The following is a 25,140-nucleotide window of genomic DNA, read 5'->3' as shown; positions in this document are numbered from 1 at the left end:
TGAAGGGAGGGTAAATGATGGCAGAATTTACATTTTTAACTCGACTATCCCATTATTCTAGAACACACATTCTTTGGTAATGTAATCAGGCTACTTTTTAGTTACTTTCAGATTACTTTTGAACTAATTAGTTTATCACATCAGTTGGGATTATTTTGTGCAATATTTATCTAAAAAATAAAAGAAATACATTCCATTCCTTATTAATATTTTTAAACAATCTTATTTATAATAATAATAGTAATAATAATACATTATCTTATTCCTCAGTCTTCTGAAAGGTTTAGTAGAGCGGCTGGTATCCTGTCAGTGTCAGAAGGAACAGCTTCAGTCTCGTCTGGAGCAAGTCAAAGAGCAGATATCTGCTCTTCCAAGGCGCTTCCCCTGGCCTGGTTTAGGGGATCGAAGACACACAGTGGAGCAAGCAAAGAGTCTGCTGGACCGCACCAGAGCCCTGAACCCATCTCTGTCTGCTGTCCGAGCACTCGGGAGGGAAATGAGCCAGCTGACCCGTGACTCCAACTGGATTGATCCATCATGGGCCACTATGGAGGAGTGCATACCTGTCTTAATCAAAGAACTTACAGTAAGACATTTTTAGAGGAGTGCTGTGTTAATTATTTCTTACTAATTATGACTAATAAATAGAAACCTGATTTACGTGTATGACCAATTTTTTGTTTGTGTGCTTGTGTAGGAGTTTTGTGTAAACCTTGAAGAGGAAATCCGGAGGGAGCGAGTTTGTGCTCAGTTGGTTGAGCAACACACCATGGCTCAGGATTGGCTGAGAGAGCAGGTCAAATGTTTTGGTGCTCTGCCCACTGAACGCCATGGGTTACAGGGCTCCATTAACACTCTTAAGGTCTGATTAAATTCTTATAATATATCTGGACTCTCACTTTTACACACAGTTGTAACAGTTTTACACAGTTTGCTAAGTTATACACTATAATACTCAGCTTGGAATAAAATTATCATGTTAATCTTTTAAAAATCTACTTTCCAGGCTCTTCTTCAGACTGTAGACAGGGAAAAGAGAGAAATGAAAGAGCTGAATGCTGTTAAAGATTCTCTGATGGACCTTTGCACTCCAGGAGGTTGTGATGCCCTGACCTTAGAGGTCAGCCATCTTCATGACCTCTGTGTGTCCTCGGAGAAGGAGATGAGGGAACGGTTAGCTGTGTGTGAGGCCAGATTGAATGATATTGACCGCAGGCTTGCTGGAAGGGCACAGATCCTCAGGGAGCAGGCAGAGGGCCTCTTGGATGAGCTACGTGCTCAGGACCACTCTTTAGGATTTCTGGTGGCTAGCCAGAACATTACCCAGCTACAGGAGAACTGGCATAGCTTCAAGGTATAGTGGGAGTATGTTAATTTGTGTGTTAATGTGGTATGTTCTGTAAAAGGAAAGTCATTAAATCCAAACCATACTAATTTCCTGTTGAATGCTAGACCTGTGAGAGAGACATTGAGGCTTTAGAAGGCAAAGTCCGTGACCTTGGTCAGGCTCTCAGAACGGTCCCGATAGATGAGGAACCCCCTAGTGATGTCATTTCCATAGTGGACACAGTTACACAACAATATTGCAGGTACATGCAGTACAGTGATTTGCCAAATTAATTAATTTATGCTTTCAAAAAAACAAAATGTGTAAGATAATATGCTTGAATCTAAATCCTGTAGGTCCTGTAGATGATTGATGTTTTACACAGGTTTCAAAGCCAGTTCCTTGAGGGCCGGAGCTCTGCACAGTCAGTTCCTGGAGGGCCGGAGCTCTGCACAGTTTAGTTCCAACCCTGCTTCAGGCTTGTTTATAACCTATAGGTAAGTGTGTTAAAGCAGGATTGGAACTAAACTGTGCAAGGCTGCAGCTCCAGGAATTGGCTTTGACACCTGTGATGTATCACAATTATAGTGTAATGCTGCTTTAATTTAGAGTTAAATATTTATTGGAAAATTATTGATTTCCTTCAGTCTGCGATCGAAACTATCAGAGAGGCAGAATGACTGCGCAGACAGCACTGTGCAGTGTGTGAGACAGGCCTTACAAAACATTCAGTCATGGAACCAGATGGCAAATGCAAATCCTCCAACCAGCTCAGCCACATCCATGCAGGTGTGTTTGTGTCTTAATTTGCATGCAGTATATGAATACATAACAACACAACACACCTGCCTTATACATATATATATTTGATAGTAAGGTTGTTGTCACCTTGTGAACTGTAACATTTTTACTTCTTAGACTGCAATTGAGGAAGGAGCAAAACTGCGTAAAAGCCTACAGGTGGCACTGTCTCATAAAGAACTGCTGAGGGACTGTCTAGGCCCTGACTTGGCTGGAAAGCTTGAAAGAGATGGCCTAAAAACACTAAGTGAAGCAGACGCTTACATGAATGACATCAAACAGGAACTTAGGGTAAGTACATCTCATTTCTGTAGGATGATGTGATGACTGAACAAAATTTCTAGTGAGGTAAACAGAGGAGTTTGTGTTTCAGAATCTTCAGGAGAAGGTTGAGCAGGAGGCTCTGAGGTTGTCATTAGAGGCTCAAAACATTCAGGTTCACTCACAGGTACACATTTTAAAAAATGAAAGTGTATTTCTAGACTTTTAAAGTATTATTATGTGCAGCACTAATGTATGTTAAAAACAATTTGAAGGTTTCAACTGTGACACCATCAACAAAGGAGTCTGATCAATTGGAATTAGTTTCTTTTTCATCTTTTATTAATGAAAGCTGCAAAACAACGGATTACAGCGAACAGGCTAAGGTACAGCTATCTGAAAGCCTTGACAGCAATATACCTACATGTGTTATATCAGAAACTACAACAGAAGCAGAAGTTCATACTGCAAGAATATCACCACCAATAATAGAGAAAGATGTTAAAACATCTATACCACAGATTGCCACAGAGCTGCTATCTGAATCAGACACAAATGTTTATGAATCGGATGTTCCTGCTAGCAGCTATGGAGCTAATGAAGGTGAAAATGAGAAATTAATTTCTGTTGCTTTGGAAACAAAGGCTGATGAGAATGCAGATAAAGAGATGCCCACTTCCTCATGCGCAGCTCCTGATAGCTTGGAAACCACAGTTCAAGACACAGACATTTGGAGCCGTGGAATTACAAGTCTGAGTGCAAATGGACAAGAAAGTCAGATGTCTTTTGAAGTTGTGGGTTCAGACTTTTTTGCTGAAAGAGTGGAGGGTGAGAGCATCCAAGCAGTGATTGCAGAGCCGAATAAAGAGGAAGAAGGCTCATATATTTCACATTCTTTAGAAGAACCTGTTAGAGATAGTGTAGCGCAAACCAAAAAGGTTGCTTCGCTCATTTTAGATGAAGATACTGTATGCATACAGAGTTTAGACATACCTCCAGACAGTAATATTGCGAGGACAGACTCTGCTAGTGCCATGGTAAATGAGAAGACAGTGAGTCTTCAAACTATGGGAAAACAAGATGAAGAATCTTTGGCCCCTATAGAAGCTGAAATTTCTGAAAGGGCAATAGAAGCAATCCCCTTGCCATATTTTCCTAATGAGGCTGGTGTCATCAGTTTATCAGAAATTAGTTCTACAGTAGAAGCAAAACAGCTCACTGATATAGATCCTAACAGAGAAGTGCAAACACCTGCTGAAACACAAGATAGCGGAGATGCTGCTTCAAGAGGTATTGGAACATTTTCCTCAGACAATGGACCAAATGCTACAATTGCTGACAGTGAGGGCAGCTGGACTACAAATAATGGCCCCCGTGAAATCCAGCGTCGATATATTATTCTAGACTTGCCTGAGGGGGTGGAAATGCAGAGACATCACGCTCATGAAGGTACATCTTTAAGTGGATCCAGCGAGACACAGATTCAGGGATCAGGACATTCAGTAGCAGAAAGAATGGAGACAGAAGATGAGGCAGAATCTGCTGAAACTGAAACAGGTGCTTTAGTCAGCACAAACACAGTTTTGGAAGCACCAGAACAACATAAAACAATTGAAGCAGACCAAAACCTATCAACAAGGCAAGTTGAAGAAGATATGCATGTAATTCTAGATAAAGACACAAGAAAGACCCCATCAATGGATAAAGAACGATTTATAGAAACTGATTCTAAACTTAAACCTTCAGTCAAACAACCAAATGAGGGAGAAACTGAGGTTCAAACAAACAAGGTGGATATCTCCGTAACACCTGAAATGAAACCTGAAGGTAATAAGGCCATTGATGTCATTTTAGAAGCAGACACAATGGCTTCATCAGGTGGTAAAGCAAAATCCACAGTTATTGAACCTAAACTAACACCTCTGTTTCAGCAACTGACTGACAGGGACACTGAGATACAGTCCAAAAGAATGAATGTCATAATGACACCAGAAGAGACAAACAAGGCCCCATTAGTTGATGAAGCACAAATCATGGAATCGATACCTAAACTGATGCCTCCTGTCAAACGACAGGATAGTAAAACTGATGTCCAGTCAAACAAGATAAATGCATCAATGCAAGAGGAAAAAGCTGAAAATGAAAAAGGGATGGAAGTCATAAAACAAGAGACCTCATCAGGTGTAAAAGCACAGTCCATAAAAGTTAAACCTACAGTCATGCAATGGAATGATCAGGAAACTGAGATCCAGTCAAAACAGTTGTATGTTTCACAAGATGGAAAGGCTAAAGATGAACAAACTATTCAGATTGCTGAGGAAAAAGATATGTATATGACTCCATTATGTGAAAAGACTCATTCCATAGAAGCCGAACCTAGACCAACTCCACCAGTAAGACGGAAGAATGACAATAAGGTTGATGCCCAGTCTTACAAGATGAATATCTCAACAACATCAGAGGATAGACCTGAAAATGTAGAGACCATGGCTCCATCAGATACTAAAACAAAAGCTTTAAAAGCAGAATCTGAACCAACACCACCAGTCAGGCAAAGGAATGAGGGGAAAACTGATGTCAAGGAACAATTCTCAACAACTCCAGAAAAGACACCTGAAAGTGGGGACACTGTTCATATGACTATGGAGGAAATAAATAAGTCAACATCTGCTGATGAAGCACAATCAATAGAAACTGTAACCAAACCAACACCACCAGTCAGACGGCAAAAGGATGATGAAACTGAAGTCCAACTTGACATGGCGGATGTCACACCGACACCTCCAACCAGGCGACGTAAAGATGATAGGATGTCTTTGAACCTTGAATCACAAATACAGGGCGAAGTTCTTCCCACCCCACCAAACAGAAGACGTAGAGAAAAATTGAGAAGTGACAGGTTTTCGTTTGATATAGAGTCCCAGCCCACACCACCAGCAAGAAGGCGTAGAGATGATAGAAGATTATCACTTGATTTAGAGACCCAACCCACACCACCAGGAAGACGATGCAAAGAAAAAGACGATCAAAGATTTTCACTTCAACTGGACACTCAACCAACACCACCAGCAAGGCGGCGTAAAGAGAAAGAACAACAAAGATTGCCCGTTGATCTGGAAATTCAACCTACTCCACCATCAAGAAGACACAAGACTAAGCTTGGTAGTGAAACATCATCTTATAGTGATGTGATGAAAAGTATGGATCTCCAAACTGTTGAAGGTAAAGACTGTGAGGATCGAAGACTATCAACTGATCTGGAAACTCAGCCTACTCCACCATCAAGAAGATACAAGACTAAGCTCGGTAGTGAAACATCATCTTATAGTGATGTGATGAAAAGTATGGATCTCCAAACTGGTGAAGATAAAGACAGTGAAGATCGAAGATTATCAATTGATCTGGTACCTCAACCTACTCCACCATCAAGAAGACAGAAGAGTAAGCCAGAAAGTAAAACATCATGTTATATTGATGTGATGAAAAATATGGATCTCCAAATTGGTGAAGATAAAGACAGCAAAGATCGAAGATTATCAATTGATCTGGAAACTCAACCTACTCCACCATCAAGAAGACAAAAAAGTAAGCCAGAAAGTGAAACATCATGTTATAGTGATGTGATGAAAAGTATAGATCTCCAAACTGGGGAACATAAAGACAGTGAAAAGTCAATCGTTAAACCAACTCCACCTGTCAGACGCAAAATTAGTCCGGCAGAAAGTGATGTAACGTTGGCGATTTGCAAAAAACAAGAGGAAATTGAAACCATTGTGAAGCCAACACCACCAACAAGAAGAAAAGATAGCAATGAAATAATTCCAGGCAGTTCAAAGCTGAAAGACGAACCAACTCCATCTCTGAGGCGGAAAGACAGCCAAGCAGAGACTGAAATGGTTTCCATTGTAATGGTTGAGGACGTTCTACCAACCCCACCAACCAGGCAAAAGAAAGATCAACTAGCTGAGAAAGATCCATTAATGGCAGAAGAGCCACAGGTCATACCAGGTTCAACAACAAATTCAGAGAGTGAAGATGTTTCTGTGTGCACAAAAATGGAAGTGGAAGCTGATGTTGAACCAATTACTAAACAGGAAGATGAAGATGAGTTAAACCTAGAGCCTTTAATTGGTCAGAGGCAGCATGAGGAAAGGAAGGACTCTGATACATTACTTCCAGAACCCATCAGTCAAGCAGAGATCATCAATGAATCTCAGGTAACTCCCAATAGGAGCGGACCTGCATGAAGCATGATGACATGGTCTCTGCATGTTGGACTCTAATGCAGATTTTTATGTGCACAAAATGGGGTGTCCTTGAGCTATTTTTTAGTTGCTTTGCAGGGTGACATTAATCCTCTTACTTTGAGGATTATCAAGCACAGCTAACAGCTAACTTTGACAGAAAAAGCAATCTTCTTGCAAATTTTCAACTAACAAATATGACTCTAGAAATAACCATCCACTTTGCATCTTTACATATGTTGGTGTGGCTCTGGCTGCCATGTATAAAGTAGCTACTGCCCTCATTGTCACACACATAGAGTGGGTGTGAATTATTTTATTTCTGTTCTCTTAGATTTTATGTCACTGTGTATCTTGTGAATCTGACCTGCTAAATTAATTTTGAGTTACCAGTAAAACCATGAGTGAGTTGATTTCTTTCATTGACTTTGATTACTGCTCTAACATCTGTTATGTGTGTACAGTTTTGTATATTTGAAACTGTAGTTGCTAGTTTTCAGTTCAGTAGATGTTTTATGTTAATCTTTCATGTGTTGCAGCCACTGGATCAAGATTTGGATGCTTCTCCCCAATCTGGTCTTTCTACTGAAATCATTGAGAGTTCAGCCAAGGAAAAGGATGAGCCTGAGGGACCCACAATGAAGGACATCTTCACAGAGATTCAACAAATGACTGAAAAAGGACCAAACAATGTACTCATGGAGGTAACATTCAAAAATAAAGCTTCAAAAATAAAATTATTAGTTCAAAATATCCTGAATTTTTACTCGCCCCCTTGCCATCCAAGATGGATTTTTCCTTTTTATGGTTTTTAGGGTGTTTGCAGAAAACTTTCTAGGGTTTTTATCCATATAATGGGCATTTATAGTGATAAATGTTTTGTACTTCTAAATTAAAGAAGTATCATGGCCTGTTTCCACCGAATGGTACAGTACTGTACGAGTTGGTAGGGGTTACCATTATCAGGCTTGCATTTTCACTGCCAAAAGGGTACCAATGGCACAACACGCAACATATAGCCCACAGTCAGTGCAAATCTCTCATCTGTGTCTTTAATCTTCACCAGCACATGTATCCTCTTGTTAGAAAGTAATTCCGTCATTCCGAGTTCATAATAATCCAAAAAGTGATGATAATAGTTAAACATGGCAGTTTGTTAATGTTTTAGGTTGCTGAAAAAATCATTTGCTCCTTTGTTTTTTCAGGCTTCTCCTGTTCTCCACTGTTCACACGTCACTCTTGGGTTTGTCCCTTTCTGAAAGTATCAGATATCAGAAGCGCTTCAATTATCACTCACACGTTATTATTATTATCAGGACATTCGTTAATTCAAATATAGACACGCTGCAAGCTCTGAAAAGTAAAACCACTCACGCTTTTAGATGACCTTTTAAAGAACTACAGTGCACAGGGTAGATTCTGCTGTTCTTTTTGGTTTTGTGGCTGTTCATCAAGACAACGACAAGGTTAGTTTAGGCTCGGGTCGACCATGAGTCATTATTATATGTATATATTTTTACTGTGTAATGTCTTGGCTGTGTATTTAGAAATGTCGGTTCCTTTGTTTTCTTTCTCCTGCTTGTGTACACGCTGGGGACATTTGTAAATGTATTAAAGCTCAGCCTTTTGGTACCCTTTTGTCATGCTAGGTACCCTTTCAAAAGGGTACTCAAAAAGTGGTAAAGTTCTGTTCGCTTTTTGGTACCTTTTGACAGTGAAAATGGCCATAAAGGCATACCGAACCATACCCTATTGTACCGTACCACTCAGTGGATACGGGCCATTACAGGCTACTGTTGCAATGAGGGTCTTCTCTAACAAAACATCAGTTTATTTTACTTGAATCTGCAGTTCAAACAACTAAACACCATAGAAGTCAACTTTATTGAGAAAAATCTTGAAATGTTTTCCTAAAAAGTTATTTATGGCTGCAGGAACAAATATATGAAGGTCTTGACAAGGTGGTGAACTGGGCTTTTCTGGAATTGATCTAATTCTTTAAGTAGGCTTAAGAGAATTTACATATGCAGTGAACAGTGTTTGCTATCCTTCCAAATTACTTTTTTTTGTTGGCAGGGCCTACCATATGAAAGTACAGAAAATCTCTTTGACACATGCAGCACTGATCTTGAGGCTCGGTTGAAAAGGCTAGTGTTCCATTTACTCGAACTTCGATCATGCCCAGCTGCTCTAAACTCCACAGACATGGCCAAGCAACTAGAGGAGGCAGAGGTGGGTCAACAACATGAAAACATTAGTCTGTTATGAACTTAACTTTTAAATATTATATATTTTTCTTTGGCCTGTTGCGAATTTAATATTTAAGCTAATTGTTACTGATTTTTCTGATCAGTTATATAAAAGTGTTCTGGTCGGAGGCTGGCTCATTTTGTATTATACTGTTGTATTATTTTAGGAATGTAGAAAGTCTGCCCAGATACACGTATCTATAATGTCTAGTCAAGACCAGGTTAACGGAGTCATCAGTGCTGGCACTAATGGCACAGTTCATGACCCTGAGGGCATGCAACAACTAAGCGCCCAGTGGAGTGCAGCTTTGTGGGATGCAGCAAGCTCTGTCCACTCTAAGGAAGCTCAACTACAGATTGTTGCAGATTTTGACAGACAGACCCAGAAAGTCAAAGCTACTCTTGAAAGACTCCGATCTGAACGTGAGGGACTAAAAACGTAAGTAATCATTTTTGAATAACAAGTTTGTTGTTGGACTAAATCTGGTACTGGTGCTAATAAAAAAAGAAAAACAATATATTTGCCTTATATATCTCAAGATCTCCAGCTGTGAGCAGCTTTGCTGAGGAGGAGAGGTTACACACTTTCTTGAGAAGTATGGAACAGGAAAGGACAGTTCTTGGTGACCTAATCCAGACTCATGCTAAACTGTCCCCCCACCTCAGTCTTCCTGAGAAACAGGCCGCAGAAATACAACAAAACAGCTTGCAAAACCAGTGGAGGGCGCTGGAAAAGGATGCAGAGATTGCTCTTTATATGGTTACTGCCTATGCTAAGGAAAGTGGGAGTCTTCTTCAAGAGGTCAGTGCCTTAAAAGACCATCTTCAGGACACTCAAAAGACCTTGGATGCTTTGAAATCCTCACCAGTTTTATGGGATGGCAAAAGAGCCCAAGATAATATGAAGATAAATGCTGATCTCACTTCCTCCCATCAGCAGTACCTCCACTTTCAGCAGACTTCAGATATGCTTGCCCAGAAATTCCAGTTCAAGGAAGAGGCATCCAGCATAGAGCAGCACCTTCAGCATATTAAACATCAGCTGGATCAAATGGGTGAACAGTTGGCATCTGCAACTCCTATCAGCAGCAATCCGATGTTAAATAAAATTGTGAAGGTGATGACAGATGCTCTAGCTTGGGCCAAGCAGACAGAATGTGATGTCAAAGGACGACAAAAAAAAGTATCTTTGCTTCCAGAAGAAGTCCATCGACAGATTAGAGATTTAAAGAAATTGCAGTCTGAGATGAGCTCCAAGAAAACCCAGTTAAAGGCATTGGTTGAGGAAGTCGGTGAACTGATTAATGGCCTGGATGAGGCTGACATTTCGATGGTGAACTCTTCCTTGGCGAATCTTGAGGATTTGTCCAAATCAACTGAGCGAAAACTGGCCGAGGCAGTTCGCGAGATGGAGTCAGGTCTTCAGACCAGGGAGAAGATGTCAGAGCAGATAGCAGATGTCGATTCATGGGTTGTTGGACATCTCCGGAGGGAAGCGTTGAGAAGAGAGGATTTTCAAAGCTTGAGTTTGGCAGATCTGGATCGCAGGATGAGACAAATCCAGGACACTCTTGGAGAGGCAGAAAAGCAGTCTTCTGTCACTGAAGCTCTACTCATGAAGAGCAAAGACATTGCATCAGAGCTAAGTGTCTTAGAGAGTACTGAGCTGAACAAGAAACTCACCAACCTTCAAGAGGACATCAAGGGTGTTGTTATATATGAGAAAGCATGCTGTCAAAAGGTTATAGATGCTAAACAGAGTCAAGAATCCTCTCAGAGGAAAGTATCATCTCTCGAGTTCAGTCTGAGACAAATGTTAGTTGATGTAAAGAGACACAGGTTTCCTGTTACTAAGGATTCACTTTCTGTCATTGAACCCTTTAAACAAATGATTGTGGAGCGTAAATCTCAGGTCGAGCAAGTCAGTCCATGTGCAGAGGACAAGAGAAGAGAGCTATTATGTGTTATCAGTGAACTGCATTATAAAATGATTGATTTGGATCTCAAAGCACAAGCTCACGAAAAATACTTGAGCCTCATCGAGCATGTTGAACAACTTAAGGAAGAAATGGAAGCTCAGATTCCCAGGACCAAGGATGAGAGCATTAACAAAGAGGAACGCTACAGAGCTTGTCAGACCCTACTGATCCATATTCCTTTAATAAGACTCTTGTGTGAGGAAACAAGAGATGAACTCCATGAAATCATAGCAGATCTTTATCCATCTCAGCTGTCCGCTGAACAAAAAAGACTCAAGCAAATCCTAGAAGGTATCCGAACGTCAGAACTGGCAGTTAACAACAATCTTCAGATACTGGAGTGGGACCTGCTGAAACAAATTCACTACCCATCAGAAAAGACAGTATTGCAGCAGTTTCTCAAAGACACCAATGAAGAGCTGGAAAAGCCTTATAGTGTTGAACCAAAAGACAGAGTGATTGAAAAACAACTAAGAAAGTTCATTGTGCTCAAAAGGAATGTTGAATCGCGTATAAGAGTGCTTGAGTTTCTTGAAAAAAAGATTGGAGCTCAACTTCCAGAGGACTCCACACTTACTTACATGAAAGATATGATTTTGCAAAAGTGTGATCAACGAATGGTGAGTTTTTGATTTGTTTTATCTTTGCCTCAATTTAATTTCTTTGTAATATAATTGGTGCAAGTGTTTACTAACAACATGCACAGAAACGTCATTTATATCATTCAACTTAACATTTAGAATTCAAGGGTAAATTCTGCTCTCTTTTTTTAGGTTGGTCTAACTGAAGCCAAAGAGCTCTTGAGGAACTACACCAAATCAGTAATAAATACTATTCGGTTCCTCCAAAGAGCCGAGTTGGTCCTTCTTCCCTCAATCTGCTCTGCTAGGAGCTGCTCTGAAAGACTCAAAGACACTCAGCAGGCTTTACTGACTCTAGACACAGAGTTCCAGTCACATATTTCCCAGCTTCAATCTCAAATCCCGCAGCATCCTTGCTTCAAGCCAAATGAAACTGAATGTCTTCACACAGAGGTTCTAAGCCAGCTACTGGTCAGGATATCAAGCCTCAAGGCCCAGGCCCTGATTCAGCTAGAATCTCTAAAGAGGTATATAGTACGAAAGCTCATTTTTACTACAGATCACTGATTTTCTCAGTAAACAATCATAATTACCAATCAATCTAGGCTTATAACTTTAAGTTTAAAATAATTACTTATAGCTGGCTCCTGCTAGCTTAGCTCCATTTGACTCACCTTCCTAAGCCTCATTGCCGTCCGGGTCATTGCACCAATATAACCACTAAATACTACAGCTAATAAATTCTGTTAAATCTTGAAGTTTGTATGTGACATTTACACCCAATTGGCTTGTTCATTTTTTACATTTCATTTTCAATATGCTCACAATGCTCAACACATCTCAAATCTTTCATTCTCTCATCAAATTCTATATAGTCACTGTAGGAATTAACCAACTTCTTGTCCATAACAAGGTGTGTCGAGTGCCAAAAACATTCTCGGAAGTGCTATGAGGAGCTTTGCCAGCAAGTGAGAGACTCTGAAACACTGCTATCGCAATGTGCTTCCAAAAAAATTACTTCACACAAGGACTGCAAAGATCAGCAACTAAAACTCAAGGTAAAGGCAAACACTTAATCATCAGTCGGAAGGCTAACACATTTTAGCATTATGGCCCTATGTAACATTTACCTGCTTTTGTCAAGTGATGCAATGAGATAGATATTCCTAATTTTTAGGCTCTAGTGGAAGATGTTGCTACGCTTCCTGGAAAACTGGAGAATCTGAGAGAGTGGTGTTTATTGTATGGGTGTCGAGCCAACCGGGAAGAGGCAGCAAGTGCCATCTGGGGGCAGGTAGCAAGATTGCAGCGTTGTGCTGATGATCTGCACACACGCTCAGAACAAATGGAAGCAGAGTGGAGCAATGTCACAAGGAGTGTAAGTGCCATGATTAAAACTGAGTATTGGTGTTTGTTAGCTTCTGTACATCAACCTACATGTTAAAGGTTTTTACTTGTCTAAATCCTAAAAATACCATGTGTCTGCAGATATTTCCGAAACATGCTAAATCAACATACTTTTTTATCTGAAAAACAATGCTAAAGTCAGTGATTCTCCTTTTAATATGTGTGTTATCTGTTGAAATGTTTGTCATTGTTTTGATCTGCGTAACTCCGCCCACTGCAAGTTTACCCATTTATATTTAGGCACCTTCGGTTGCCTTTGTTGGAAAACTCAGTATTTCATTTCAGTCATGAAGGCTGCCTTAATATATATGGCCGCGACTGAAAATACGACTACCAGTAGCAGCTTGCAAAATGAGACAAATTAAGATTTTTAAAATGTATTTAGCTTACAGTGTAAGACTCAATCATCAAGCATGCTTGCTTCTGTTTGTGTCACTTTTCTGGCAACTATTCTGCCTGTGCATCTAGTTGTCATAGGATGGGCCAGGTGAAAAAAAACCCTCTCCAACATTTCAACATTTAGAATTTGAACTGCAATACCTTGTTCAATCAGTTGTTAATCCAACTGCACCTTTAAGTAATAACTAAATATATTTTATCCAGTTTACTGTGTTTAAATGAACAATGACAGATTATTGTGTAGTTAAATTTGAACTGAACATCTTTTGATTTTTTAGGTGGAGCATGCAGTCGCTGTGATGGAGCAGGTGTCTGCTGAACTTCCAGACAGCAACAAAGATAATAGGACTGCTGATGAGCTCCAGGAACTTTTGCTATTCTGGTCTCAGTACCAGGACAGACTGGACTGTGAACACAGAGCAGTCTCTGCATTGGAATTAAGAGCCGCAAGGTTGCTTGGTGTTCCCCCTTACCTGGAACAGGCCCCATCCATTGAGCTGTGCCAACAACTGCAGGCCCTACAGGAGCGATACCATAGGTCTACATAGTCTATTGTTAATTATTTCATTTTTATTTTTATTTAGTTTTCTAGACAGAACAGAAAAACAAAACCAAGAGATGACAGACAATCAAACAAACCCCATATAACAGTCAGACTTGAAATAAACTGACATTTGCTGTACATTTAGCACAATTCTTTTGCAGTATTCTCCACAAAGGTTAGAAAATGTTGCTGAATAGTAAAGAATCTCTTATATGACTATTTGATATAACATCTTTAATGCAGAGTGAAATGTTGAGTTTTTCTATTTATACAGAATAATCTAGAGCTAATTTTATTCAGAGATATTTCAGTTATGTTTTCTTGTAATCTTGTCAGTTGGGAATTCCGTGTTCAAGTGCTTTACATATTAATTGGTTTACAGACTAAAGTAGATCAACATTAGATATCCGTGTCCTATCCCAGAGTCCAAGCAAAAACATACATTATTCAGAACTATAAACTGCACATTCTCAAATAAATATTTAGATTGAAATAAAAGCTTATATTGGGCGACACGGTGGGTCAGTGGTAGGCACTTTCGCCTCACAGCAAGAAGGATGCTGGTTTGAGTCCCGACTGGGTCAATAGGCAGTTCTAAGTGCATGTTCTCCCCGTGTTTATGTGGGTTTCCTCTGGGTGCTCCAGTCCACAGTCCATAGACATGCTATAGGTGAATTGAATAAAATAAATCGAATTGTATGTGTGCGGATGAGTGTATATGGATGTTTCCCAGTTCTTGGTTGCAGCTAGAAGGGCATCCACTGTATATAACATATGCTGGATAAGTTGGTGGTTCATTCCGCTGTGGAGACTACTGATGAATAAAACGACTAAGCTGAAAGAAAATGAATGAATGAATGAATAAAATATTAAGTTATGTTGAACAAGCATATCTTAATGCATAAATTTCAGGATGTTTTCCTCCTTGCTTTTTAGCATATATATATTTGCAGTGTGTTATTTAAATGGAAGTTTAATATGTGTTTTGGCTTTTGTGTCCTGCAGTCTGAAGGAGAGGAGCACTCAGGGTCAGAGGACAGTAAGAACAGAGGTGGAGGAGAGGGAACGAGTGCAGGAGCAGCTGGAGGGAGTGAGAGAATGGCTGGATTCTGCTGTCTCTCTCCTTTCTGTGCTGGAGCAAGAACCTAGCAAGAAACAGCTCCAGGTTAGGCAACTGTTTTGTGACTTTTGTAATTATAATCTTTCTTTAACCAGGTAAGTCAATACCAGTTCTTATTAACAATGATCACCTGGCCAAAAAGCAACATAAGTTACAGTTTAAGTCACATTGTTTAAGTTTAAGTTACATTGCATCTACATGCCAACTAATTCTTATTAGACTGTTAGCTTAGGGTGAGGGTTGAGGTTATTGTAGATTGACATGTACTTGTCTGTTTAGCAACAGAATCAACAGATATTAAGCAGACAGTCGACTAATACTCAAATGGACTATCAAAATAAAATATTACCATATTACACAAATATTTCTTGTGCTATAATTTTTAAAGGAAGATAATGGAATAAAAGTATTGAACTTTAAAGTCTGCTGCAGATGGTTCCAGGCATCAGCAGCGGAAAAAAAGAAAGGAATAGCAACCAAAAGAAGTACAAACTTACGTGTACAAATGTTTAAAAAATGAGAAACTGAACGCATGACTCGATTTTTGGTTAAACATTTAGTTAAATTCTGATGTTAATTACTACAACCCGAAATCAGAAAAACATTTCTTTTCACAACACTTAAAATACATGACTCAAGACACTAAGTAATGAAGTGTTTAAGGTATAAATTTGTCCCATTCTTCCTGCAAACATGTCTTAAAGTGGGCAACAGTACAGGGTCTTCGTTATCGCATTTTGAGCTTCAAAGCCCAGAGAAGTTGACGGCACTTCTGGACACACTGTTAACATAGGGCTTCATTTTTGCACAGTACAGTTTTGACTATCATTTGTGGATGTAACTACATATTGTGGTGCTTGACAAAGGTTTGCCAAAGTAGTCCTAAGACATGTGATATCGCTTTGGGGTCGCTTTGATATATTTTTTGGGGTCTGGATGACAGGAAAAGATGTATATTTACAAATAAAATTAAGTTAACAAGACAAAACATGAAGTATGTTGTGTTCATATTGTCTGCAATGAAATACAAATTTGGAAATCACTACTTTCTTTTTTTTTTTTTTTTCAAACTGTCGCATGTTTACATTTGTTTTCCAAACTGTCCCATCAATTTCTGATTTACGGTTGTATGTTTTGCACTAATTTAAGTGTCTACTAGTGTTTATATAAGTTGCAGGCTTTTAGTGTAGATTTAATGATTTGGTCTAATTGAAATCTTCATTGCTGCTGTGCCTGATAAATGATTCTCCCTGACAAGATATTTTACAAGAGAATAAACACGAATAGGCATAGATAGAGTATTGAATGCTTTAATGAGGTTTATATCTGGGCAACAGAGATACTTTAGATCCTTGCATGGTTAATCTTAGGTTTTATTGTTCAGCATTTATTGGTCTGAGGTGGTTTTGAGAGAAGCAGTTTGTAGAAATGGACACCAAGCAGAAAAAATATTATCCTGTTGTTTATAACTCAGCACCACATGTTGCTGGTTAAGACAGACTTTTATTTGCTTTATTGTGTTTTATCACTTCACGTCCAGTTGGAACATTATGTGATGGAGAGAGAGTCTGTTTTTGTGCTGAATTTCGGGCTGCTCCATCCAATCAACTCAAACTCGCATTCTCAAAGATTCAAAAGCTTTTAAACAGTTATTTTTTCTCAAACACACACACACATAATGCTGTAGACATCGCTATTTTTCTCCTTCATTACCTCTTCACCAGACACACAGATGAGAGGGCACTGCATTTGTGTTCTGGCGAAATAGCTGAGTCATGTCCAACATCCTCACACAATCTATCTTTTCTTTTTCTCACACACACTCGTTCTCTCTTTCTCCCATTCACTTTCTCAAGTAGACACTTTTGGTTTAGATTTTCCCACACACACACACACCTGTAAGTGGATCTTGCAGGTTTGATCCCAATGCCAATGATGATGTCAGCTAATGCACTCTCTCTCTCTCTCTCTCTGTGTTTTAGTCAGTGTTTTATGGGGACTTCCCATAGACTTAATGGTTTTTATACTGTACAGACTGTATATTCTGTCCTCTTACCCAACTTTACCCCTAAAACCAACCCTCAAAAAAAAACCTTCTTCAGTTTTACATCTTCAAAATACTTAATTCTGGATGATTTAGTTCCCCTTTTTAGATGGGGGACCAAAAATGTCCCCACAGAATCAAAAAGTACTCATATTGCTATACTTGTTAAGAATTTTTTTTAAAGCATTATGGAAAACAAGGCCAAACAGAATGATCTAAAAGGATAGTCTCTCTCTCTCTGTAATGCATGCTCCTTTCTCTGAATCCCTCTGGGGTTTTGGTAATTTTGGGATCTTGTTTATGCAGCTTTTCTTCCCGTCTTAAATGGCTCATTATAATATAAATAGGGGTTAGAAGCTTTATCTCACTAACTGGAGCCGGAGAGGTGAAAAGGGCTGAGAGAGATAGAGAATGCTTTTTGAGAGGCTTGTTCTGGTTTGAGGGACTAGAAGCATCATCGGTGATTGGGTCAACCAGTGAGACCAGTGCAAGAGTGTGGTGAAGATATAGGAAGTATTGATATGCTTACATGAATATCTGATTGCTCATCAATTCACGATGCTCCTATAGATGTAAGTTGTTTCTTTATTTTACCTGTATTGCAATTTTGTATCCATTGGAATCTCTGCATAGAAGTTATCTTTCCACTATTACATGTATAACCTGTTTATATTAAAATACATTTCAGCAGGAAACAGGAAAACCAGACTAAACTACAAAATAAAAAACAAGATACCTTGACACACGATACATTTCCAAAGCTGATGAGATAAAGTTGAAGAGATTTGCTGTTGACTGCAATGTTCTGATTGTTTCTAACTGACCAGCAAAAATCATTATGTCTTCGCTATGCATGATGAATTGTAAAAATGAATGCAGTGAAAAAGAGAATATTAAATTAAAGAATGAACGGACATAAAGCGATAAATCACAAAACAATTTGAGGTCTGTTTTAGCCAGCAACAGTATTGCTATTTTGCAATCCATTACAATATCTACATATAAATTGTCTGTCCACTATTAAATTGATAACCTGCTAATATTAAAATAAATCGACTAAACTCGCTGTGAATTTTTAAGTACATTGGAAGGAAAAGTGAATGATTTTAAAGAGAATTTTTGTTATGCCTGGATGTAATGATTTTTTTTAAGTGAAGTTTATCTACAAATAAATTTCAAGAGGATCACGTGCTTATGATTGACCACAGCTGGTCCCGCATTAGCTAATACATGATTCACCTATCGGATGATTCCTAACTCACTATAAATAACCGGAAGTTGCCAACCTCAGTTATCTTCGTCTAAGAGATTCTGAAATACCCCCGTCCACCCCTACTCCTCCTCCTTTTTCCTTGATTATAGCGGCCCAGTGCTTAGCACTGTTGCCTCATAGCAAGAATGTCACTGGTTCAAGTATTTAATTGGCCAGTTGACATTTCTGTGCGGAGTTTACATGTTCTTCCCGTGCTCTCGTGGGTTTTCCCCGGGTTCTCCGGTTTCCTCCCGCAGTCCAAAAACTTGCAACATAGGTGAATTGACCGAACCAAATTAGCACCATAGATGAGCTCTTAATCAGCAGTATATTTCTCCATAGCAATCCCTGATTGGTCATTATCCATAAATAAGCATGGGAGTTCTCAAGACCTACCTGAGCTCAAACTCCCCTCTCGCCCTGCAAATAGGAGGGAGCACCGGGCTTGAGGATCTTCTGAGCTCAGGGCTCTCTCCTGGGACAACATGCCAAACACGCTTTATAATCAATCATCAGCTAAGTGTGAACTCTTAAAAATGCTGAAATTTATTAATTGAAATTAATATCTGAGTACATATCTTGCTTAGTTATCATGTTTTTGATGTCCTAAGTAATAAGGATTTGAAAATATTATACAAAAAAGGTACATACATTAAATCTTCTTTTAGGTTTAAAAGTTTTAACATTTGGAATTTAAAATGTTAATTGTATTAAAAATGTTTTGATGATATGGTAAGTTGATCAGGTAATTTAGGTAGGCAGAAACAGCATTTCTTAAACCTAATCTGTCTCTTTTGATTTGATATCATAATTAATATCAGTTCATTTTGCTGACAAAAACAACTCCAGTATTTCAGATCTTTTGCCTGTGTCTCTACGTTTACAGTACTTTGTGTTCTTGTTTATGGCGTTTTGATGAACTTTAGTTTTATAAAAATAGTCTTGTACCGAAAAGTGATTTTGAAATTAAATGGATGGCATGGAAAGAGGTTATTTGTGCAGTACATAAATGTACTCTTTGCTAATGTACCTTAATTGATGAGTAATGTCCCATTTCGCTCAACAGGAGGTTCACTCACAGCTGTGCACCCGGAAGGCTGTTCTGCAGCGTATTTCAGAAAGCTTGAAGATGATGTACTCTGACAAAAACACATCAATTCCCGAAGAGATAGAGGGTCTATTACAGGAAGTCTCACAGTCATTACAGGAAGTGGAGGAGCAGGTTTGATGCACTCTTTAGAGTAATTCCCAAATTGTCTAGTTTCAAGGCTCAAATTTGACATTCGTGTAAGAGTTGAGTTGAGAATGCTTCTGTTAAATATAAGCAACAGTTGTTTAAAAATTGTATATTTTGTGAGTATTATAGCAAGATTAGCAGTATATTCAATGTTTATTCATCAATGATATGTCCGACACACACACACACACACACACACACAGTAGTTGTACTCTATTATGGTGGTTTGTGAGGACATGTCTGATGTCCTTGTAATTAAAAATGTTGAAAATCATAGTTAATGGGGCCTTTTCACATAAACATTTTGCCACAGGTTTCCTGTTAGGGGTTTTGTTTTACGGGTACACTGCAAAAATGCTTTTCTTACTTAGATTTTTTTGTCTTTTGTTTGGTTTAAATGTCTAAAAAAATCTTCAAGAAGCGTTTTCTTGGCAAGCAAAACATAAGATCTTGTTTTGAGAAATAATATGCCAAATAGAAGTGCGTTTTTCCTTAAAACAAGCAAAATAATCTGCCAATGGGATAAGCAAAATAATCTTGTTTTTCCTTTTGACAAAAGATTATTTAGCTTGTTTTAAAGAAACTTAACATTGGCATATTATTTCTTAAAACAAGACTATTTGTTTTGCTTGTAAAAGAAAATTATTCTTAATATAAGAATTTTTAGATATTTAGACCAGAAACAAGATGGAAAAAAAAATAAGTAAGAAAGGCATTTTTGCAGTGTACCTGTAAAGCAAACCCCTAACAGGAAACCTGTGTCAAAATGTTTATGTGAAAAGACCCCATTAAGTATGATATTTAAACATTTTTAATTACAAAGACATCAGACATGTCCTCACAAACCACCATAATAGAGTACAAGTACTGTAGGTCATACCCATGTCATTATACAAAAACTGTCCTTGTAAACAACCAAAACAAGTACACAAACACCTACAGTTGAAGTCAGAATTTATTAGCCCCCCTGTTTATTTTTTTCCCCAATTTTTGTTTAACGGAGAGAAGAGTCTTTTCAACACATTTCTAAGCATAATAGTTTTAATAACTCATTTCTAAAAACATGATTTATTTTATCTTTGCCATGATGACAGTAACTATTATTTGACTAGATACAGTATTTTTCAAGACACGTCAATACAGCTTATAGTGACATTTAAAGGCTTAACTAGCTTAATTAGGTTAGCTAGGCAGGTTAGGGTAATTAGGCAAGTTATTGTATAACATAGCTTAAACAGGCTAATAATTAGGAACTGCAGGTGGAAATTAGCAATCCTGCCACAACCTGGCACAATCTTTCCTCTGTGAGGTAATGCAATTTTTGTGGATTGTCCCTGTTAAATAAATAAAATAATTCATTCAATTTTGACCTTAAAATGATATTTAAAAAATTAAAAACTGCTTTTATTGTAGCCGAAATTAAACAAATAAGACTTTATCCAGAGGAAATTATATTATAGGAAATACTGAGAAAAAAAAATCCTTGCTCTGTTAAACATCATTTTGAAAAATATATATATATATTAAAGGTGGTTTAATAATTCAACTGTACATTCCCACACACATGTAATATAAGTTAATTGTTAACTTATGGTGTTAATTGCAGTTTCTGTTTCTAGAGTTTTGTCCCATAGACACTCATGTGTTTTATTCTTTTCAGAACTTCAACTGACATATGTGTGTTTTTGTGTCTTACTCTTCTGCTCTTGCTCACAGGTGAAGACAGCCATTGAGAAAAGTGGCCCACTTCACAGGCTGGGTGCAAAAATCTCAGAGATTAAAGCAGGTCTGGGATCAGTTCAGAGCTGGTTGGAGCAGAAGAGTCTGAACTTTCCTGAAGCGGAGGTCACACAGAAGGTTGGTCATCGAATCTGCCGACATTTATGCTATTTTTTTTATTCTTTGTTAAAATAAACACATCTTTGTAACTTTTAAGTATAATGCAAAAACAGTTATAGTCACTTGTTTATTAAACAAAGTCTCTCATATAATATCTCCACTGAAAAGCAGAAAATATTTCTTTACAAACTGTATTGTACATATTTATTTCCATTGCGCTTTTACATGGCAGATTGCATCAAAGCAGCTTAACATAGAAGTTCTAGTAAGTTAAAACTGTCAGTCAAGTTTTCAGAGTTGAATTTCAGTTTAGTTCTGTTTAGTGTGGGTTAATTTTTGCTGCTGAAAGTCCAAACATTGAAGTCCATCAATGTGCAGCTCCACGAGTCCCAAAACCAAGTAAGCCAGCGGCGACAGTGGCGAGAAACAAAACTTCACCAAATGACAAAAGTGATTGAAAAAACCTACATAAACCATATAAACATTTGCATATTATTCAATAATATTACTGAAATAAATGTAAAAAAAAAAATGAATTCATATTTTTTCACACATTTATATAAGCGAATAGACTGAATGATGGGCTCAAAAATCTGTGGAAATTTCTGCACATGCAGATTCCCTGTGTGCCTGGTCATGAGTTTAGATGTATTTCACATTTTGTGTTGCATATTATTCATTGTATTCATTTTGATTTACAGTTTACAGAAAAGTAATATACAGTTTTTTATGATTAAATAATCTATTTAAGGTTTTATTATAAGTTGATTATATGTTAATTATATATTACAAGCTTTTCATGAATTCACAAACCCTCAGGTTTTTGCTCAATCTTTTCATGCTGTTAATTTTTATTTCATGTCTTGTATAAAATGCATTTCTAAAATTTGTTATCTTATGATTATGTTGCCAACTACAATTTCCATCATCTCAATAATGGACTACAGTCCCATTGTAGTAATCTACCCTGTAAAGTGAAATTAAGACAGTTATGTTCATATTTTATTTGAGGTCACTATAGATTCTTTATCAAACTACAAAGTACTTTGACCTTCTTACTATTCATGACCATCAAATTAGTTGTGGTGATAAATTAGTCTGTTTGACTATGAACCAATTTGTCTTCATATTAACAGTTTGGTGAAGTTTAGAAAATAGTTTAAAAAGCTTCAGAGATTGACTGTGTTTTCTGTATATTATAGCGAGTGTGGGATGAGCTGGACGGTTTACATACTTGTCTGGCTGCAGTCGAGGTGGAGCTGCAGGATGTGAGTGAAATGCATCCAGACGAGACGCGACTGATTCTGGACAACCTGGTCAACTCACAGCAGACCCACACACGCCTCACCAAACAGGCCGAACAAAGGACCACCTTCCTCAGCAAGGTATCCTGTGATGCTTTGCTGCTTGCTGATAAAACTTAAAGGAATAGTCCACTAAAACCATTTATTTTCACATTTTAAGTCCTTCATAACACACAAACGTAATTGTTCCTGTGATATTATGTTAAGTAGACTTTATAGTTGGTCATATTATTTACCAGGGTCATATATACTATTGCTATATATCACATTTCTTTATGGGGTGTGAGTTATAATGAAATGCTTTTTACTTTATTGTACACTTTTAATGAATTTTACTTAATGAAATAATAAAAATTAGCATGCACAAAACAAAATAACAGAAATAGAAATACACATCTAAATTAAATGAACAAAAAAATTACAATTTTAATAAAAAACTTGAAAGACAGTGACGCAGTGGTGCAGTAGGTAGTGCTGTCGCCTCACAGCAAGAAGGTCTCTGGTTTGAGCTTCGGCTGGATCAGTTTCTGTGTGGAGTTTACATGTTCTCCCTGTGTTCGTGTGGGTTTCCTCTGGGTGCTCAGGTTTCCCCCACAGTCCAAAGACATGGTACAGGTGAATTGGGTAGGCTAAATTGTCCGTAGTTTATGAGTGTAAATGAGTGTGTATGGTTGTTTCCCAGAGACTGGTTGCAGCTGGAAGGGAATCCGCTGCATAAAACATATGCTGGATAAGTTGTCAGTTTATTCAGATTAATAAAGGAGCTAAGCCACAAAAGAACTGAATAAATGAATGCTTAAAAGACTGTGGAACATAGGGAAATAGGGATAAACTGTAAAAAAATAGAGTCTATATATCAATCCATGTATTGGGCATTGTTTAAGGAGAACTTTGTTCTTTACCCTTTAACCTAAAAAGATTAGTTTTTTGTTTTATTGTTCCGCCGTAGGGCATCCGCTGCATAGAACATATTTCAGATTAACTGGCAGTTCATTGCGCTGTGGCGACCCCTTATAAATCAGGGACTGAGCCTAAGGAAAATGAATGAATGACATTTGTGCAGGTAGCTACTTTAATGACCTTATTCTAAAATGCGGAAGTGCGCCTGTTTTCGCGATTGTCTTAGAACTTCCGATTCAGTCGCCTACGGGAGAAATGACTAGGAATAATAAACGGCAGAAAATGGCCAAACTACTTGCTCTACAAACAAATGTTTGCATGACTACACAGACCAAGAAGCATAATATAATAAGAAAATATTAAATTGCAACATCAAGGAGCGTAACGAGCAGTTGTTAACGTCAAAAAATGAATGGAAGTGAATGTGACCGGAAGTCGCGAGACAAAAAGATTCAAATGGCAGCGCTCACTCGTCAGCGGAGAATAAGGTGAATATAGACATGTCCAGGGCCAGACTGAATCTGCGGACATTTTTTGCTATTTCTGCTGAGAATTTTGGTAAAAATCTGCGGATTTCTGCTGAATTATTTTGGGATTTTACAGCGGAGTATCATAACTAAAACCTTAATATATTAAATAAAAAGTAATAAATTACTGAATAAATTCAGATTTACACATTTACTCAAGTAAATAAACTGAATTAATAATGGGCTAATAATCTGCAGAAATCTTTGGAATTCTGTGGAAAATCAGCGGAATTCTGCGCGCGCAGATTCCGTGTGGCCCTAGACATGTCTTGATTGTTGATCAACAAGAGATGATGATTATTGGGTTAAACTTTCAGAATATGACTCCATTTAAGGGTATATTTCAACACTTTGGAAATGGACAGCGACTCCTAACGAGCACTTAGAACAAGTTCTTTTGGGGAAATGCACACAAAGTTTCAATGAGTGTTCAGATGCTCTTAAGAGCCAATATGCATTGTTATTGAGAAACCCAGCCCACGTCATGTAATTTTGATGCATCAAACAAAATAATTCATTTTCCTATGTGTAAGTTGGATTTCTTGCCCAAAGATTTTATAACTTCCAGAAATGATTGTAACTGGTTGGACTGGTTGGAAAGAAGTTGAAGATTAAAGTTGGAATTCAAGTAAAACAGGAGAATAGAAAATTAATTCCTAATTGAATTGTGTATGTGTGATATACTGTACCTGCTGTAGGTGCGAGACTGGCTGCAGGAGCATGATGACATGGTGAAGGGCTCACAGAGCTGGATCTCAGAGGCTCAGTCTTGGCTTACGACACCTTGCACATACACTACGGCCAGATGCCTGGACAGTCATGTGAATGCACTGCAGGTACTGTATTATTCTCAAACACATCATTATTTAGCTGATAATCACTTATTAGAGAGTAAGAAAACCAGAATCTTCGCATTAGCTATTCTTACATTCCCAAGAAATTATCTTGAAACGTGAATATACAGTAGAATAGTTTGTGTCCCATGTGTTCAAGTGAATACAAATGCCATTTCTTGGGGAACTAGCATGGCAAATCAATAATAATAAATATTAAATTTCTCCATAATAACTTTGCTGTGCCCCTGCCAGACGTCATATTCAATAGCAATTTATATGAAAAATATGT

General features: G+C 38.0%; 1 protein-coding gene across 20 annotated transcripts in view; it reads left to right on the top strand.

The window, feature by feature from the left end:
- Positions 1–25,140, top strand: part of syne2b (spectrin repeat containing, nuclear envelope 2b) — a 195,197-nt gene that overhangs the window by 61,300 nt on the left and 108,757 nt on the right. For all 20 annotated transcript variants that reach the window (XM_068213093.1, XM_073920199.1, XM_068213088.1 and 17 more), the window contains 21 exons: positions 271–586; positions 698–862; positions 1,007–1,354; positions 1,453–1,589; positions 1,975–2,116; positions 2,246–2,419; positions 2,502–2,576; positions 2,665–6,606; positions 7,173–7,337; positions 8,710–8,865; positions 9,050–9,321; positions 9,423–11,481; positions 11,635–11,969; positions 12,356–12,500; positions 12,620–12,820; positions 13,527–13,786; positions 14,798–14,957; positions 19,275–19,430; positions 21,162–21,302; positions 22,487–22,669; positions 24,714–24,851. In XM_068213093.1, coding sequence (XP_068069194.1) covers positions 271–586; positions 698–862; positions 1,007–1,354; positions 1,453–1,589; positions 1,975–2,116; positions 2,246–2,419; positions 2,502–2,576; positions 2,665–6,606; positions 7,173–7,337; positions 8,710–8,865; positions 9,050–9,321; positions 9,423–11,481; positions 11,635–11,969; positions 12,356–12,500; positions 12,620–12,820; positions 13,527–13,786; positions 14,798–14,957; positions 19,275–19,430; positions 21,162–21,302; positions 22,487–22,669; positions 24,714–24,851 — 9,670 coding nt within the window. The remainder of the gene's footprint in view (positions 1–270; positions 587–697; positions 863–1,006; positions 1,355–1,452; positions 1,590–1,974; positions 2,117–2,245; positions 2,420–2,501; positions 2,577–2,664; positions 6,607–7,172; positions 7,338–8,709; positions 8,866–9,049; positions 9,322–9,422; positions 11,482–11,634; positions 11,970–12,355; positions 12,501–12,619; positions 12,821–13,526; positions 13,787–14,797; positions 14,958–19,274; positions 19,431–21,161; positions 21,303–22,486; positions 22,670–24,713; positions 24,852–25,140) is intronic.

Source organism: Danio rerio, chromosome 13, assembly GCF_049306965.1.
Source record: "Danio rerio strain Tuebingen ecotype United States chromosome 13, GRCz12tu, whole genome shotgun sequence".
Lineage (NCBI taxonomy): Eukaryota > Metazoa > Chordata > Actinopteri > Cypriniformes > Danionidae > Danio > Danio rerio.
This window is presented reverse-complemented; position numbering and strand designations above follow the sequence as displayed.